This window comes from Rhinatrema bivittatum, chromosome 14 (genome assembly GCF_901001135.1).
Source record: "Rhinatrema bivittatum chromosome 14, aRhiBiv1.1, whole genome shotgun sequence".
NCBI classification, from domain to species: Eukaryota; Metazoa; Chordata; class Amphibia; order Gymnophiona; family Rhinatrematidae; genus Rhinatrema; species Rhinatrema bivittatum.
Window position 1 is genome coordinate 3,730,530 of NC_042628.1, and position 15,071 is coordinate 3,745,600.

A 15,071-nucleotide genomic window follows, 5' to 3' on the forward strand; every position below is an offset into this window, starting at 1 on the left:
TCAGAAGCAGGATGTTTTTATTATTGTACAATACATTCATTAGATACATTGCAGCTGAAATTCAACAAACAATTTGAAATATAAGCAAGAAGAAAATTTAAAAAGCAAATGTAGCTGAAACACATCATAAGACACGCTGCGGTGTCCATATCTCACGAGCCAGGGGCTAAGGACGTTTTACAAAAAGATAAGACTTTGGGTCTTCAGAAGATGGGGAATGAGAGTTAGGCTGGGGCTTTAAAGTGACAAAAACCAGCACAGATGAGTTCTGCAATCTTTTAAATAACTTTGGTCAAAGCGGAAGCTGGAAGATACACGGGTGGTATCGTGCGTGCAATACGACCATGGCAGATTCAATTCACAGCAGGAATGTAAAGCGGAAGCAAGACAGACCAGTCTCCTTAGCTTGGAGATATTCATATTGAAATAAATATCCTGAAGCTAAGGAGACTGGTCAGTCGTGCTTCTGGTCTGCTTTGTGAGACCCTCCCTTCTTCCTGTGGCTTAAGCTGGACACAGTTTGTTACTGCATGGTGGAGTATGAGGGACAATGAATAAAAAGTAACAAAATTACTTATGAAGGTGCCAAAAAGATGCCCAAGAGAAAAGACGGGCTTATGTAGCAAACAGAAGCTCCCATTGGCCTGAGGGACTTCAGGAAGAGACGGAACACTTATTTACCTACTGGCGAGGTCTCTGTTCTATGACAGAGATTCACACATCTCACTCATATGCTTTGTTAACTATAAGAAACTTACTTATAAAATAAATGTGCAACGTTAGTTATAACACTGCTAAATGATGTTTGCTTAACTACAATATTTCCATCACTTGCAAACATGCCCATTTCCAACAAAAGGAAAGGAAGGTACTCCCCAAAACCAGTCAGATCTCCCCCACCACCGTTTGCAAGATCAGATACATTCTTATAAGCTGGATAAGATTTAAAGTATCAGGTCAGCATGCTTAAAAACCAAAACAAAAAAAAAAGCCCTCCATAATCTGTTTATTCTTTTGTTTCTAGATTTCTTTTGTTCAGTTCTTAGTAACTTTCAGTCAAAATACATTCCAGGCCTGAGAAGCTGCAGCAGTAGCTACAACAAGGCTCTGTGCAAGGCATCCATATACAAATGCTCCTTTTTTAAAAGGCATTTTAAACTTTTCAGTACAGAGGGTCTGCAACGCATGCCTTCTTAGTGTCTAAAGCTTGCTTTTTACTCTCACCTCAACTGGGGATCAAAAATCCAAGGCTTTGGTGAGTAATGATGGCAGAAAAGGACCATATGGTCCATGCAGTCTGCCCGGGAAGCTTCTTATGGTGGCATCTGCTGCGCCGTGCAGGTTACCCCCATGTTTAATATATAGCAGAGCATGCTACAGGCTCTTTTCACCTAAATTTAAAACGTTAAATTACATACAAGAATCTCTTTTGGTTAAGTGAATACTGAGATGCGAAAAAGCCCCTCAAAACCTGGAATACTGAAATTTGGGTTTCTACTGTAAGAAGGTCTGTACCCTTTGTAGTGCGTTTGTTTTCTTAAGTGCAAATCACTTTCTAGCAGAGAAATAAGTAACATTTTTGCATCCAAAACACAATCATGCATATTTCTCATAATTTATTATAGATTCAATTCTAAAGCAAACAATTTTTTTTTTTTTTTAAACATCAGGATTTTTAAAATATGCTCTACTACACTAAGGCAGGGACAAAGTGCTTTAAAGATATTAACAAAAACAAAAGGCTATTTTGTTTAAAAGACTGAACAAGTGAAGCCATCTCAGAAACCTCCATTCAAAGTCTGCAATTCCCATCAGTCCTTGGGTACCTTGAAGTTATCTTTCTCTCTGCGGATGGCTCCCATCGTTGCAATGGCATCACTTTCCCTGGCATGGTGCTGGACAGACTCCTCCCTAGCAGCACAAAGCCAAGGAAAGAGACCTCTTATAACAGAATTATAGAAACAGGACGGCAGAAAGAGACCTCACGGCCCATCTCTCCAATCTATCTAGCCTTACCATTCCCATCAACACCTTCTCGCCAAACACTTCAGGCTATTTCATGGACTTATTCTGTATTTCTATGAACTTGTTGAAGGGGGAAGTATACTCTTTTATAAGCATTTAAAAAACCCAAAAACATTTCAAAAAGGGATTTACCATCTCAGGACCGATGATTATTTATGACCCTTAGTGGTGAAAATACTGAATGAAATTGAGGTTCAGCATCCATGGGGTGTTATGACGGTCCTTCACTTTAAACTCTAAAGGTATTCTCTCTTGTATATTTTGCCACTTGCTTGCAATGTTTTTGTTATTTATGTTTGCTTCGTTTGCATTCTGTTGGATTGTTTCTTTTTGATCCTAGTCCAAGGTGCCATAGAGCAATTCAGATACAAAATAAAGTGAGGAGTCATCAATAAGTGAAAGCCAGTGTGCGAAGATGGATTTTGACATTTATTTTGAAGATGCGAGAGTTTATTCCAAAGGTGAGAAGCCAGTAAAATGACAGTGACTGATGGGTGTGTGGGGTTGTACACAGAGGACATTTGGAAGACAGCAATGACTGTCAGAAAGGAGGAAAGGTGAGGCAAAGGTGTGTCAGCCTTTGACAGCTAGCCAGTGTAGGAAAGCAAGCAGGAGAGGCCGTGTAGATTGGGGAAGCAAAGTGAAAATGTAGGTAAGCCAGCGAGGGCAGCCTGAAGAACTGAGCAGCTTGTATCAGAGGAGACTTTCCCCAATACTGAATCATTGGTGACTGAGAGCAGAGTGGGGCTTTGAGAGAGGCCAACATCGATTATTAGCTGTACACATGTAGGTGCTGTACAGAGCTTAACAAGGAATAGTGACAGCATCCTAAATAAGTTAATGTTAGACTGAAGCACCGATTCAGGATTTGAGACATAGGATCATCTGACAACAGAGAAGCTGAACTTTGAAATGCTGCTCCTGCAGACATCGGGATTTTACAATGGGTTGTCAGCAGGTCTGACCATTCCTGCAACACATACCTCACTCTCATGAAAGGGTTAAACGTAAACTCCTCTGCAATAGTGGATGGGATGGTTGGCTCTCCCCTTTCGTACTGCTCCTGTAAAGAAAGAAGACATTGAGCCTTACCTGATCATTTCCTTCCTTTTACTTCTGCTATCCCAGTCAAGAACTTGTGAGTTTAGTCCCCTGTACTCTGAGCCTAGCAGGTTGTGCACGTATGGACACGCGTGTTGTGTGCACAGAGCAGATACAATGCTCGTACCATTCTATGGAGGGCAATACAGCACGCACAAGATGGCGCCGCCGTGGTCTACCACGCGATGTGCCGACCAAGCCTAAAAGTGGGGCCGCTCAACCCACTCAGAAGCCCACTTCCCCTTACCCCAATGGGATTGGGAATGATGTCGGACGGTGCCCCGAGCAAGGAGAACAGAGGAAGTCTTACCGACACTCCTCCAAACGTCTCTGAATCAGGAGGTCCATCTTTAATATTTACCTGGGCTCTTCTGGCTGAGTATAGAAACTTGTCTCCAGCTGTGGGGAGAGAGGGCTTTGGCTGTCACCGCCGCGCTCGGCTTCCTGCACCCGCTGCCTTTCAGCTGCTTAAGCAGCAAAGTCCACGCCGGGAACCGGCTACCGGACCAAGGCTCACCTCTGAGGGATCTCGGAAATCACCTCAGGAATTCTCAATTGGGGGAAGGGACCTTTAGGTATCACCGCAGGAGAGTGGGGCTCAATCTATTCTCAGATTTAAAATGTAGACTTTCTCCTTCTAAAAAGTACAGCAATCCCCATAGGGAGAGGTACATCCACCATCTGCTGGAGACGGAGAGATACTGAAGAGCTGAGGTCACTGCAGGGATGTATCTAGGGTGACATCAGCTCTGAAACCTGACTCAGTCTCCATTTGCTGGCAGGGGAGCATAAACTCATTGGTCCTGAATCCATCTGGCTACACGCTAGGAAATAATAGTTTAGCCTCAAATCTATATTGGCAAAAGATGAAAAATGTATTGAGGGATACCACAGTGCAGCTGAGGAAGCATTTTAAAGCTCGAGGTGCTGGAACCACTGAAATTTGCACAAGTTTTACTCAAAGCAAGCTTGAGGATACGCCTAATGACTGTCAAGATGTTTATCGATATATAAAGGAGGGGGAAAGTGCTTTCAGTCCATTGACCTGTTAGAAAATCTCTGAACTCAACTTTGAGTGAATTTTGTGCAATGTGAGAATTTGTTCAAGGCTGAAAGAATAAAAAATATATCACAAGCTTTCCTTTAGTGATAAACATTATAAGTCACTTTGGGTGCTGATATAACTGACTATTTGGGGCTTTCTGTACTAAAGGCTTTGTCCCACTTTATGTCTGAGTACATCTGGCTAGCAAAGTCCTGGCGGATTGCTGGAAGCATTCACAGAGATAATCATTGTCTTTACCTTTGCCCAAGCTAATTTTTCCTTGATGGCACTGTTGTGTGGTTCAACATGACGCGCAAACTTTAAATTATTGATTGTGTATTCATGGCCGCAGTAAACTCTCTACAACAGAAAGAAGAAACAATCAACTCTGAAAGCAGATACGAAGGATTGCAATTTCTAAGAATATACTTAGTTCTGTGACAATTATTTTGCTTGTAATACAAGGCATAAGGCTGAAGAAAGCTTATGCTAATTTTTGTGATCCAAAATGGTATCCTACAAAGATGCTGATGCTATTGAGAAAAGCCAAGACCAACATATTTTCTGAAACTGCTAAGAACTGCCTATAGCTCTTGTGTTTGGCAGACACTGCAAGGCTCCACGCCCGTTTTACCAACACACATTCTGGTCTAGAGAGCATACAACATGGTGCAAGATGATAGGGACATCTTTTTCTGGCCAAAACATGCATAGTTCCTGCCCTGGGAATGCCTCCAAGAAGATGTGGGTAAGGGTATGCATGTATTTTCCCTCACAAACAGATTAGGCGATTTTCAGACAGAGTCTCTAAGAAGGTGAATGGCTTTTGAAAAACGCCCTCAATAAGTATTAATGCAACTCTGTGAGAGCTATGAGTGTTACACTGGGCCTTACTGCATTAACAGCTAACAGGTTCTCAGGCTTTTGCCACTTTCTGGCCATAATAATATTTGCCCTCATCAGATTAATTTTACAAGAGCTGGAAGATACACGTACAGTTTCAGGTGGAAGCCGGCCCAAAATCTCAACCAGAGCTTTATACATTTCTTCTGCAGTTCCTTCAAAGAATTTTCCACAGCCAGCTACAAACAGCGTATCCCCTGTAAACAATAATTATATATCATCAAAGAACTCTATATTATGTATAATACATTCTGCCTTTCATTTATCTTCTCAACTTATTAAATTCTACTCTACTCAAATTATGTTGGTTACTCTATGTACAATGTTTATTCCATACTTATGGTATAAAATCATAACATCAAAATGCATAAAAATAACCCCCATTACAACTAACCCTTGCAATATCACCCTAATAACTAACCTAATATAAATAACTTTACAGAAAGTATTTAAAGCGCTTATACATAAAAACATCCATAAAAGAACAATAGACACATGACATACATAACAGGGAATAAAAATAACCTAAATCTCGGACAATTTAAAACAATGACAGATATAAAACAAAAATGAAAAAAAGATAAACACAGAATGTCATATAAAGAGCAACAAGGGCCAAGCCTGGGATACAATAAGTGATGAAGAACTTCAGTAATTACAAGATGGGAAGTGATTTAAAGAGGACCAGATAACCTTATAAAAAAGCGTTCTATGGTGTCATTAATACAGTGATAGGACCATTCTGCGATCAAAATTATAATTCTTCTCCCTGCAACTGTTATTCTCGGGGATAATGCTGCCGGGAAGACTGTTCTCATGCCTCGCAGCATCTGTTCCAATTTTCACAAGAATGACTAACCTCAGTCACTGTAATACCCTCAATATGCAACCTCTTCCCGCCAGAGTCAGTCACTGTAACACTGCATCGCGGGGGTCACTGCCACCGCACTGTTATTGTAATGCTGAGTCCTGCTAAATCATGCCGAGTGCCAGAACAAGCAGAAGCATTGTCTTGGGCATTAGATACCAGAAAACTGCCACCCTGAGTCAGATCAATAGCTCCGAGTGATCACCTAGGTCTCCTGCAGGGACTCAGGAAGCTTGTACCAGGCTCCCATAAAACAGTAACACACACCCAGCAGAAATAAAACCCTGACCTGTGAAAACAGCAGGTGGCTCGGAACTGTTTGATTTTGTCACCAAATAGCAGATGTGTCCAGATGTGTGACATGGTGTATATAAGCACTTTACATTGAGAGATCCCACCTAAAAAATGCAGCAGTAAAAAAACATTATACACAAAAAATACTATGGCTTACTAAATATAATATATGTATTTAAAAAAAAAAAAAAGGGGCAGAAACCAGCTTATTTCCCAGGGTGCACATCCAGAAACATGCATGGATCTCAAAAACAGGACCATCCCCACCCCGGGCACCAACATTAAAGTTAAGTATTGATTTAGATTATTCCCCTTTCAATCAATAGAGGAGGCACACAGACATGGCAATCTCATCAAGCTTTCGCTTTGGAAAGACGGCTAGAAATAGATACTTTTTACTATTCTTAGTAAAATTACCTTCTGTTTGACTATTTAGGCGGGATGAAGGATTGCTAAGATGGCCACGGTGTTAGACGCCATTCAGATTCAGAGTTAAAGGTCAGGTAGCATGACCAGGCAGCCTCATAGCGTAACGACAGGCTGAGCAAGGCTGGCTTTTAGCTCGTCCATCTATGGATCTGAAGTCCTGTCTTTCTCAGAGACACGGGCAATGTTATAAGTCAGGGAGCTGTCTGATCACCTTGACCTCAGGCCCTCTTGGTGTTGGCTGAGATAATGTGCACAATCATTCTTTCCATAGGTGGAAAATGCTGGACCTGACGTGAGGCTGCTTGGATTGTCTTTAGGATTTGGGCATGGGAGAAAAATCGCACTGATTAGGGTCCTAAAATGTGTGTTAGTTCTGGGTGGAACTTCTTATTGGGATTAGAGAACATCTGGCATCAGCTGGCTAAGAAAAGAAACGTGGGACTCTGTTCTCCTTCAGCTGCACGACAACGGGGGCAGAAACTCCTCCCTCTGCTGCTGCTGCTGTCAGAGGAAGAGATGGAACCGAGGCATCGCTCTGCGGCATCACTAGGGAAAGAAACTTTTGTACATGGGACCTAGATTTAAGGAGACGCTTAAGGGTTGGTACCATAACAACACAGTTTAAAGCCTGGACTTTAGCTCACTTCAAAGCTGGCTAAATTGAAATGTCTCTCCATAAGCATGTTTTCTGCTGATTTACATGCTACAAACTCGTCTGTACAGGCTGCCACAGGAACGCCTTCCTGGCAGGGTCAGTTACATCTAAGGTAAGCCCCAAAACATGAACTCAAATAACTGATGCAGAAAAATATCTAAATCCTACAGGTGTACAGAGCTACAAAAACAAACTATCCGCAGGGAGCATGGCCTGCCAGGAGAGGCCTGACCTGCCCCATCATGTGGGGGCTCTCTGAAGACGCTGCTCTGGATTCAGATTTCTGTTTTACCTTAAATGTAGTAAGGTGCGACACTTTGTGTGTGAGCGCTCCAACTCTGCTGTCTCCTCCATACACTTTCAATCCAGATATCAGCTTTACAAGTTTCTCATTCCCTCCAGCGTGGTCCCTACAAGATTGGGGACGAGAAGGTGATGCAAACAAAGTCCAAGTCTTTCACCCAAGCTGTGGCTCACAGTTCCAGCCACTTCATCCCGGTTACTTTTATGTGATTATAAGGCAGCCAAAATCCCTCTACTTCCATCACAACCGTCCTTACCTTGAATCAATGACGAGAATAAAAAAGCTCCCTTACCAAAATCCTACAGAAAACCCCCCAACTTTATTTTATTTATTTTTATTTATTTAATGTCTTTTTTATACCGATAACCGTTCACACATCGTATCGGTTTACAGTTAAACAGGAACCATTGGGCAGAACCCTTACATATAACATTGCAAACAGGTTAACTTTTGGGCAGGGCCCTTCCATAAAATTGAGAACAGCAAAATCACTATATACATATCATCACTTTCCGCACTATATACATATCATCACTTTCCGCATACAAACTTCTGAAAGGTTGTCTGCATTAGTTTAACACTTAATAACCTCTTCGGAGGAAACTGGCAGGAAGTGGTCTTACTGCAGGAGGCATAATGAAGCCTCATCTGAAGACCAGGAGGTCCAGAAATGGGTTCTGCTTTATACCAATGTCCAGGGTTCACTGATCAAGCTGCTGCGAGAGACCAAATTCAGTTTTCCACTAAGGAGCGCTCAGGTAAGACCTCACCACCAGCCTCATGCAGCAAGGCTTCCCAGGATCGTTGGCTCACTGGAGGGAGATATTCAGCAGCCGGTGAGCAGGAGTTTGTCCGGATATTCAGTAGCACTTACTCAGATAAGGCTGCTGAACATACCAGGCTACTTCTAGGGCAGGTATTTTCCCAATCAGACTTACCTGGCTAACTTTAGCCAGAAAATATTGAATCATCAGTGGTCACCAGCTAAAATGCAACCATACTGCTGGAATGTCTCCATCATATACCCAGATAAAGTCAAGTCTCAGCTTTTCTCTGCATAACTCCAAATGTCACCTAAACAAACCTCTGAATATTAACCTCAGGGGTGCGTGCATTGTAACTGGCACAAGACTACACTATGGACTACTCCAAAATCTTTCTAACTAACCAAGGCATTTGACTGATCCACAAAAGTAAACTGAGCTGGGTTAGTTAGTGGCTGTTAGAAAAATGAGACCCCCAATCCAAATATTCTGCAGAGATAAGCTTTGTTTGGAACAGAATCTGCAACTGCATTTAATTGATCCACTTAAAAGGAAGTAAAAAAGAGCCAAGTCCAATGTAGACTGCTGCCCTACTCATGAAACACATAAGAATATTCTTATTCTATTTCACTGCAAGAGTGGAAAATTGCTGGGTGCCAGGTCCCCCAAGTGCTTAAAAATTGCCCAATGCTTCCCCAGGCCCAGGAAAATTCAATATAGCTGTGTTCAGGGCTAGGAGGAGCTGCTTCTGCTATGGCAGACCCAGGCCAGAAAAGGAGACATTCAGAAAACCTGGGCCAGTGCCTGGGAAAGGAGCTCCTACAAATAGTGAGAGCCTAGAAGGAGCCACCACTGTCGTCACACAGAGGCTAGAAGGGATATAGAAATAAAAGCAGAAACACAACACAGCAAATAAAACCCAAACCACCAAATACACAAAAACAAAACAAAAAACAAACCTCACCCCACCTACCCACAATAAAAGCATAAAAAAAAAAAGTTACAAGAAAAAAATATCTTTTAATTTAAACACAACATGACAGCAGAAAAAGGTCCCATGGCCTATCTAGTTTGACCATTTGCCCAGACAATTGAATGAAATGTAGCAGTGTCCATGTTGGATGTGGGATTGGCTCTTTATAAGCAGAGGTGAAAACAGTATTTTGAAAACTTGGATCCTTTCTGTTGGCGTTCCAACATTGTGGGACAGTATGCCAGAAAAGCTGAGAACTAAAGCAGTCACTTCCTCATTTAAAAAATTATTAAAAACCTGGCTGTTCCACAGGCATTTTGGGTGCACAATGCTGTAGATGTCAAATGTAAACATAGTTCAGAGGTCATCTAGTGAGTAATTTGCAGATGATGTTCAGCATGGTGACTGTTTTGTCAGTATTGTTTACATTTTTATGTCTGTGCTTTTAGGTTTGTAAACCGCATTGATCTTTTCGTGATACTGCGGTATAAAAAGTGATTGTTAAATGCCTAATTTTTCTAGCAGCCAGGGCAAAAATATATTACTTGCAAAAACAGATTTCCCAAAGATGGCTCTTTACTGATCATTTTTAGAGACAACAGACAAAAAATTATTGTGAAACTGTCCCTAGAATCATACTCTGTAATGGAAATGCCTAATTAAATTTACCAGTGGTGATGTGTGGTGAGGACTGATGTCAAATTAACTCCATGCTTTTTGACAGCATCCACAACCTACAAGAAAAAAGAAATATACAGAAAAATGCGTAAGTGCATAGAGACAGTACAACATAGCCAGATTCAAAAGTACTAATATAAGACACTGGTCCACATTTGCTGGCACAGTCCATGCAGTAATAAAATAAAAAAGCAAGAGCAGCAGATTTCACCAGTTACCTTTTGGGGTTGTACTGGGTCCACAATGGCTGCCTCTTTGGTTTCCTCATCAGTAAGGAGATACATATAATTATCAGTTAGTGCTGGTAGTAGCTCCACCTTCATGTCTGATTGAGTGACTATTTTAGATTTTCTAAAATCAGGCTCGGTGTGAGTGTGCAAGAAACAACTTCTCAAATGTGTTTGACCTTAAAATGCAAAAATATATTTCAGGAAAGCAATAGATCATAAACAATAGTAACATCTCAAAATCCTGAAACCATAAAATGAACATTTGGCACAAACGTTATGCTAAATTCCCAGCCCGCATGGAAACATAAGGACTTATTCTGCGAGAAAGTAATAAGTGACAGTGCCTAAAGTGCCAAGGTACAACATGGGGCAGAGATCATCGGGATACTTATGAACTAATCCACATCATCTCGATGCACGAACAGGTGCAGAGATTTCATGAGTCTGCAACAGATTTATGACCAAGAGAGTCACGGCAACAGGGAAATGTAGTCACCCGTTACACTGCCATGAGGAATTTAGCTTTTACATTGAGATTTAATGAAAAATATTCTTAGTGGTTCATTTTCTGCTAAGGTTAATTCAGGCCTGGAAAACTCCTGGTTCCTAAAATTCAGAAAAGCACAAAAGAAAATTCTAAAACTAAACTAAAAATAAGCTAAATATTGGGGAAAAAGCCCAAAGCTAAATACTATAAAGAGCAAAAAAGTAAGGAAAACAAATATTATCTGGCCCTTAGGTTTCTAAATATATTTGCATTCCTGTGTAAGCTAACCCTAAATATTTTATTAACTTGTTTATTGCTCATATTCGATCTCCTGCCTCTATGTTCCAGGAACCTTAAGGCAAGTAACAAAATTTAGCAAACGTGACATTTCTATACGACTAACTTGAAACCTGTAGCAGAAAGCAGTCCAGAGATGCTATTTCAATCAGTTGCAAAGGCATTGTATTTCTATCATTTATTTAATATATTTACATTCCACAAATAATATTTATTAAGCAGATTACAAAAATAAAAATGGATACATTTACATAATAATAAAAACAGACATGAGGCTGTGCATTGCAGTGGCTCTCTGCAATTTATCCAGCAGAAGAAAGGGTTTTTTGTTTAAATATTTATTTTTTTTGGATGGGTGCCATGATTTTTCTTTTAGAGCATGATGCTGGCTCCCTAGGGACAGTCTAAATTACTACTTTTGCAGACAAAGTAAAAATATTTCTTCATATTGCCTGAAAAAGAATTGTTTTTAAAACATTCACTAACACTGTACACAACTGTGATTATGCTTCGCCTGCTCAGGTTAGATTCATTTACAGCAGAATTCTGTTTGTCTACAATGGACCTGCAGATTAATGATTTGGTGAGAGAGGTAACAGTGGTGGGGCCACTTGGCAAAAGTGCTCATAATATAATCAAATTTGAGCTAATGACCGGAAAAGATACATTTTGTAAATCTACAGCTCTAACACTACATTTTCAAAAAGGAAACTTTGATAAAATGAGGAAAATTGTTAGAAAAAGTGAAAGGTGCAGCTGCAAAGATTAAAAGTGTACAACAGGCATGGACATTGTTTAAAAATACAATCTTAGATGCACAGTCCAGATGTATTCCATGCATTAAGAAAGGTGGAAGTAAGGTAAATGATTACCGGCATGGTTAAAAGGTGAGGTGAAAGAGGCTATTTTAGTCCAAAAAAAAAATCATTCAAAAATTTGAAGGATCCATCTGAAGAAAATAGGAAAAAGAATAAGCATTGTCAAGTTAAGTGTAAAACATTGATAAGGCAGGATAAGAGAGAATTTGAAATGAAGTTGGCCATAGAGGCAAAAACTCATAATCAAACCTTTTTAAAAAATATATCCGAAACAGGAAACCTGCCTGGGAGTCAGTTGGATCATTAGATGACTGAGGGGTGAAAGGGGCTCTTAGGGAAGATAAGGCCATTGCAGAAAGATTAAATGAATTCTTTGGTTCTATGTTTACTAATGAGGATGTTGGGGAGACACCGGTTCCAAAATGGTTTTCAAGGGTGATGAGTCAGATGAACTGAACCAAATCACTGTGAACCGGAAAGATGTAGTAGGCCAGACTGACAAACTAAAGAGTAGCAAATCACCTGGACTGGATGGTATGCATCCCAGGGTTCTGAAGGAACTCAAAAATGAAATGTTAGATCTATTAGTTAAACTTTGTACCCTATCATTAAAATCATCCATTGTACCAGTGGAGGGTGGCCAATGTAACCCCAATATTTAAAAAGGGCTCCAGGGGCGATCTGGGAAACTACAGACCAGTGAGACTGACTTCAGTACTAGAAAAGATAGTGGAAACTATTCTAAAGATCAAAATCACAGAACATATAGAAAGACATGGTTTAATGGAACACAGCCAGCATGGATTTAAGAACATGCCATACTGGGTCAGAGCAAGGGTCCATCAAGCCCAGCATCCTGTTTCCAACAGTGGCCAATCCAGGTCATGAGAACCTGGCAATTACCCAAACATTTATAGATTAAATAAATCAAACCCATATACCTTTGCTTTTCAACACCGCAAGCAGTAAATTTAAATGTCACAATGATACTAACTAGGAGGAACTACAGAGGACCGTATTTTTTAATTTCTCATGAGCCCTCGACACACAGATTGATTTAATGCCACCTTCATGACTGGAATTAAATTTGCCACCTTAAAAAGTGTGCATTGGGCACCCAGCAATTTTTTTTGCATTGTGGGGGGGGGGGGGGGGGGGGTAATAGCTAATAACCTTATCTACATGGAATTTACATGTGATGAGCACAACTGGCTATGCTTTTGTTTGGTGCACGTTTTGGATGCGCTAATCTCTGTATTGCATCGATTGCTAGTCTAGTGTGTTCAAAACACGCATAAACCTGTGCAATAGACTTGGCGTACTTTATTGCATTTTCCCTGTGTGTATGGGGAAAAAAAAAGTTCAGTAAACAATTTTGAATGTTGTGCTAAATCGGCAGTGAATTGACCGCACAGACCTTGACATTTGAAATTAACTAAAGTTAAGACAGTTTAAGGGAGTGAGTGTCTCCGGAGGCAGTGCAATATGGTGTGCTTTAGACAGAAATCTTAAGCACAACACAGGAGAGTACACATACATGTAATCCAATCCGCTCTGAAGTGCCTGGAAAGTGGAATATAAATCAGTCAAATAAATAAATAAATGTACTTGGCCGTGTTAACAAGCTAACTGGTTAATTTTAAAATCCCTACATGCGCCGAAGCCGGAAGATATGTGTATGACTTGGTAGGGCCTGCTCAGGTACACACGTCTCTCCTACACGCACAAATCATAATAATCAAAAAGGGATGGGGCATGGCTGGGCAGAGTCTGTAATATGACACCAGCACACAAGTATTTACACGCACAAAGGCGCTGGGGTCCATTACCACCTAAATTTACTTCTGCTATGGACAGCATGTAAGTCATGTAACAAACACATAGAGGCTACTTAGTGGGGTTTTAAGGGTCAGGGCTAGTAGGGAGGCAAGTTATCTAGGGAGGATTAGGAAGTTGTATCCTTTTACTGGAGCAAAGCGTGGAAAAGGCCAGTATGTTGGCAAGCGTAGCTACTAAAATTCCTCCCACTTATGCACATTAATATAAAATTGTGCCCGCGCATTTGTTATAAAATCGCCACGTCCAGGCCCACAGGTCTTAAGATTCACCTCTAGGCTCTTACATACTACAGCACTCATCGCTCCCCTTAAATATCCACAGGGATACGCGAGTCCAGAAGCCCTTCCGCCCATGCACAAGACGCAGTCGCTGGGAAAGTTTCTGGCCTGGCCCGGAGCTGCTGAACCCCACCAACCCCGATCTGACAGCGCACCAGGGCTACCAAAGCAGCTCGGTCAGAAGCCCCTACCCCGCCCCAGCCTCCGTGCGCGCCACACCCACCTCCTCCGAACCCGGCGACGCCTCCCAGCAGCGCCCGAGCGCAGAGCCTGAGCCCCCTACGGCCGAACCTCATAACAGACCCGCCCTCTGCCCTCCGACCCACGCCACGACGTCACAGGACGCGCCCATACCTATCCTAGCCCCGCCCCCATCTCGTGATGTCACTAGAGGCGCCATACCTTTCCGGACCAGCCATAACTGTTCTTGCCCCGCCCCGCGCTTTAACGTCACAGAACGCGCCTTACCGGTCCCAGGAAACCGTCACATCTCCCGGCTCAAGCGGCCGGAGATCCGAGGAAGTAGGCACTGGGTGGAGAGGAGCGCTTCTCTTGCTCTGCTCCACCAGCACCCGCGGGCTCCTCAGGTCACAGAAATGAAGCCGATCTCGTTTCCAGGGCAACGGGCAGCCGACGCCTCGCCGATGCGCGGGTCACGTGCCTGGGAGGCGTGGTTTGATTACTTCGGTCTGCGATTCTCATGTCGTCGCAAAAAAAAGAAAACATCCTGCTGCTTTGGAAATGGTTGCGAGTTCATCGTGTTTCCAGTGGGGGTGGGTTGCAAGGGGGTTCCTCCTATATTATATAGGACCTCAGCTCAGACCTTACACGTGGATCTTAGCCAGAAAAAGTCGAGCAGCACCATGATAAGCTCTTGGATCAGTACGTCACTGGGCTCAGCTGTTTCCCGGCTCCTATCAGTGCTGCGCTTTAGGCTACAAGCTCCTGTGATTGGTTGCGAGGAAATGTTAGGCCTGTGATTGGCAGACATACCCGGAAGAGGTAGAAGAGCACCCTCGTCCCTGAAGGTGAGCGTTTGTTCCATGTTAGGGGCACGGCTTGTGTTTTTTTTGCTAATATACT

General features: G+C 42.0%; 2 protein-coding genes across 5 annotated transcripts in view; one reads left to right on the forward strand and one right to left on the reverse strand.

Annotated features, from left to right (window-relative positions):
- On the reverse strand, nt 1-14,587 carry HAGH (hydroxyacylglutathione hydrolase). Of its 4 annotated transcripts, none has more exons than XM_029577566.1 (9): nt 14,457-14,587; nt 10,258-10,445; nt 10,031-10,095; nt 7,613-7,730; nt 6,232-6,340; nt 5,168-5,271; nt 4,430-4,531; nt 3,009-3,088; nt 1-1,911 (listed from the first exon to the last, which is right to left on the reverse strand). In XM_029577566.1, the coding sequence occupies exons 2-9, from the start codon at nt 10,360-10,362 to the stop codon at nt 1,812-1,814; spliced, it is 783 nt and encodes a 260-aa protein (XP_029433426.1). In that variant the 5' UTR covers nt 10,363-10,445; nt 14,457-14,587; the 3' UTR covers nt 1-1,811. The 4 variants fall into 4 exon arrangements, with proteins under 4 accessions (XP_029433426.1, XP_029433425.1, XP_029433427.1 ...); XM_029577565.1 differs by lacking the exon at nt 14,457-14,587 and adding an exon at nt 14,212-14,312; XM_029577567.1 differs by lacking the exon at nt 14,457-14,587 and adding an exon at nt 13,980-14,146.
- LOC115076294 (hydroxyacylglutathione hydrolase-like protein) overlaps nt 14,462-15,071 on the forward strand; it is a 13,736-nt gene continuing 13,126 nt past the window's right edge. The window contains exon 1 of the mRNA XM_029577569.1: nt 14,462-15,016. The gene's annotated coding sequence lies outside the window, so the exon portion shown is untranslated. The remainder of the gene's footprint in view (nt 15,017-15,071) is intronic.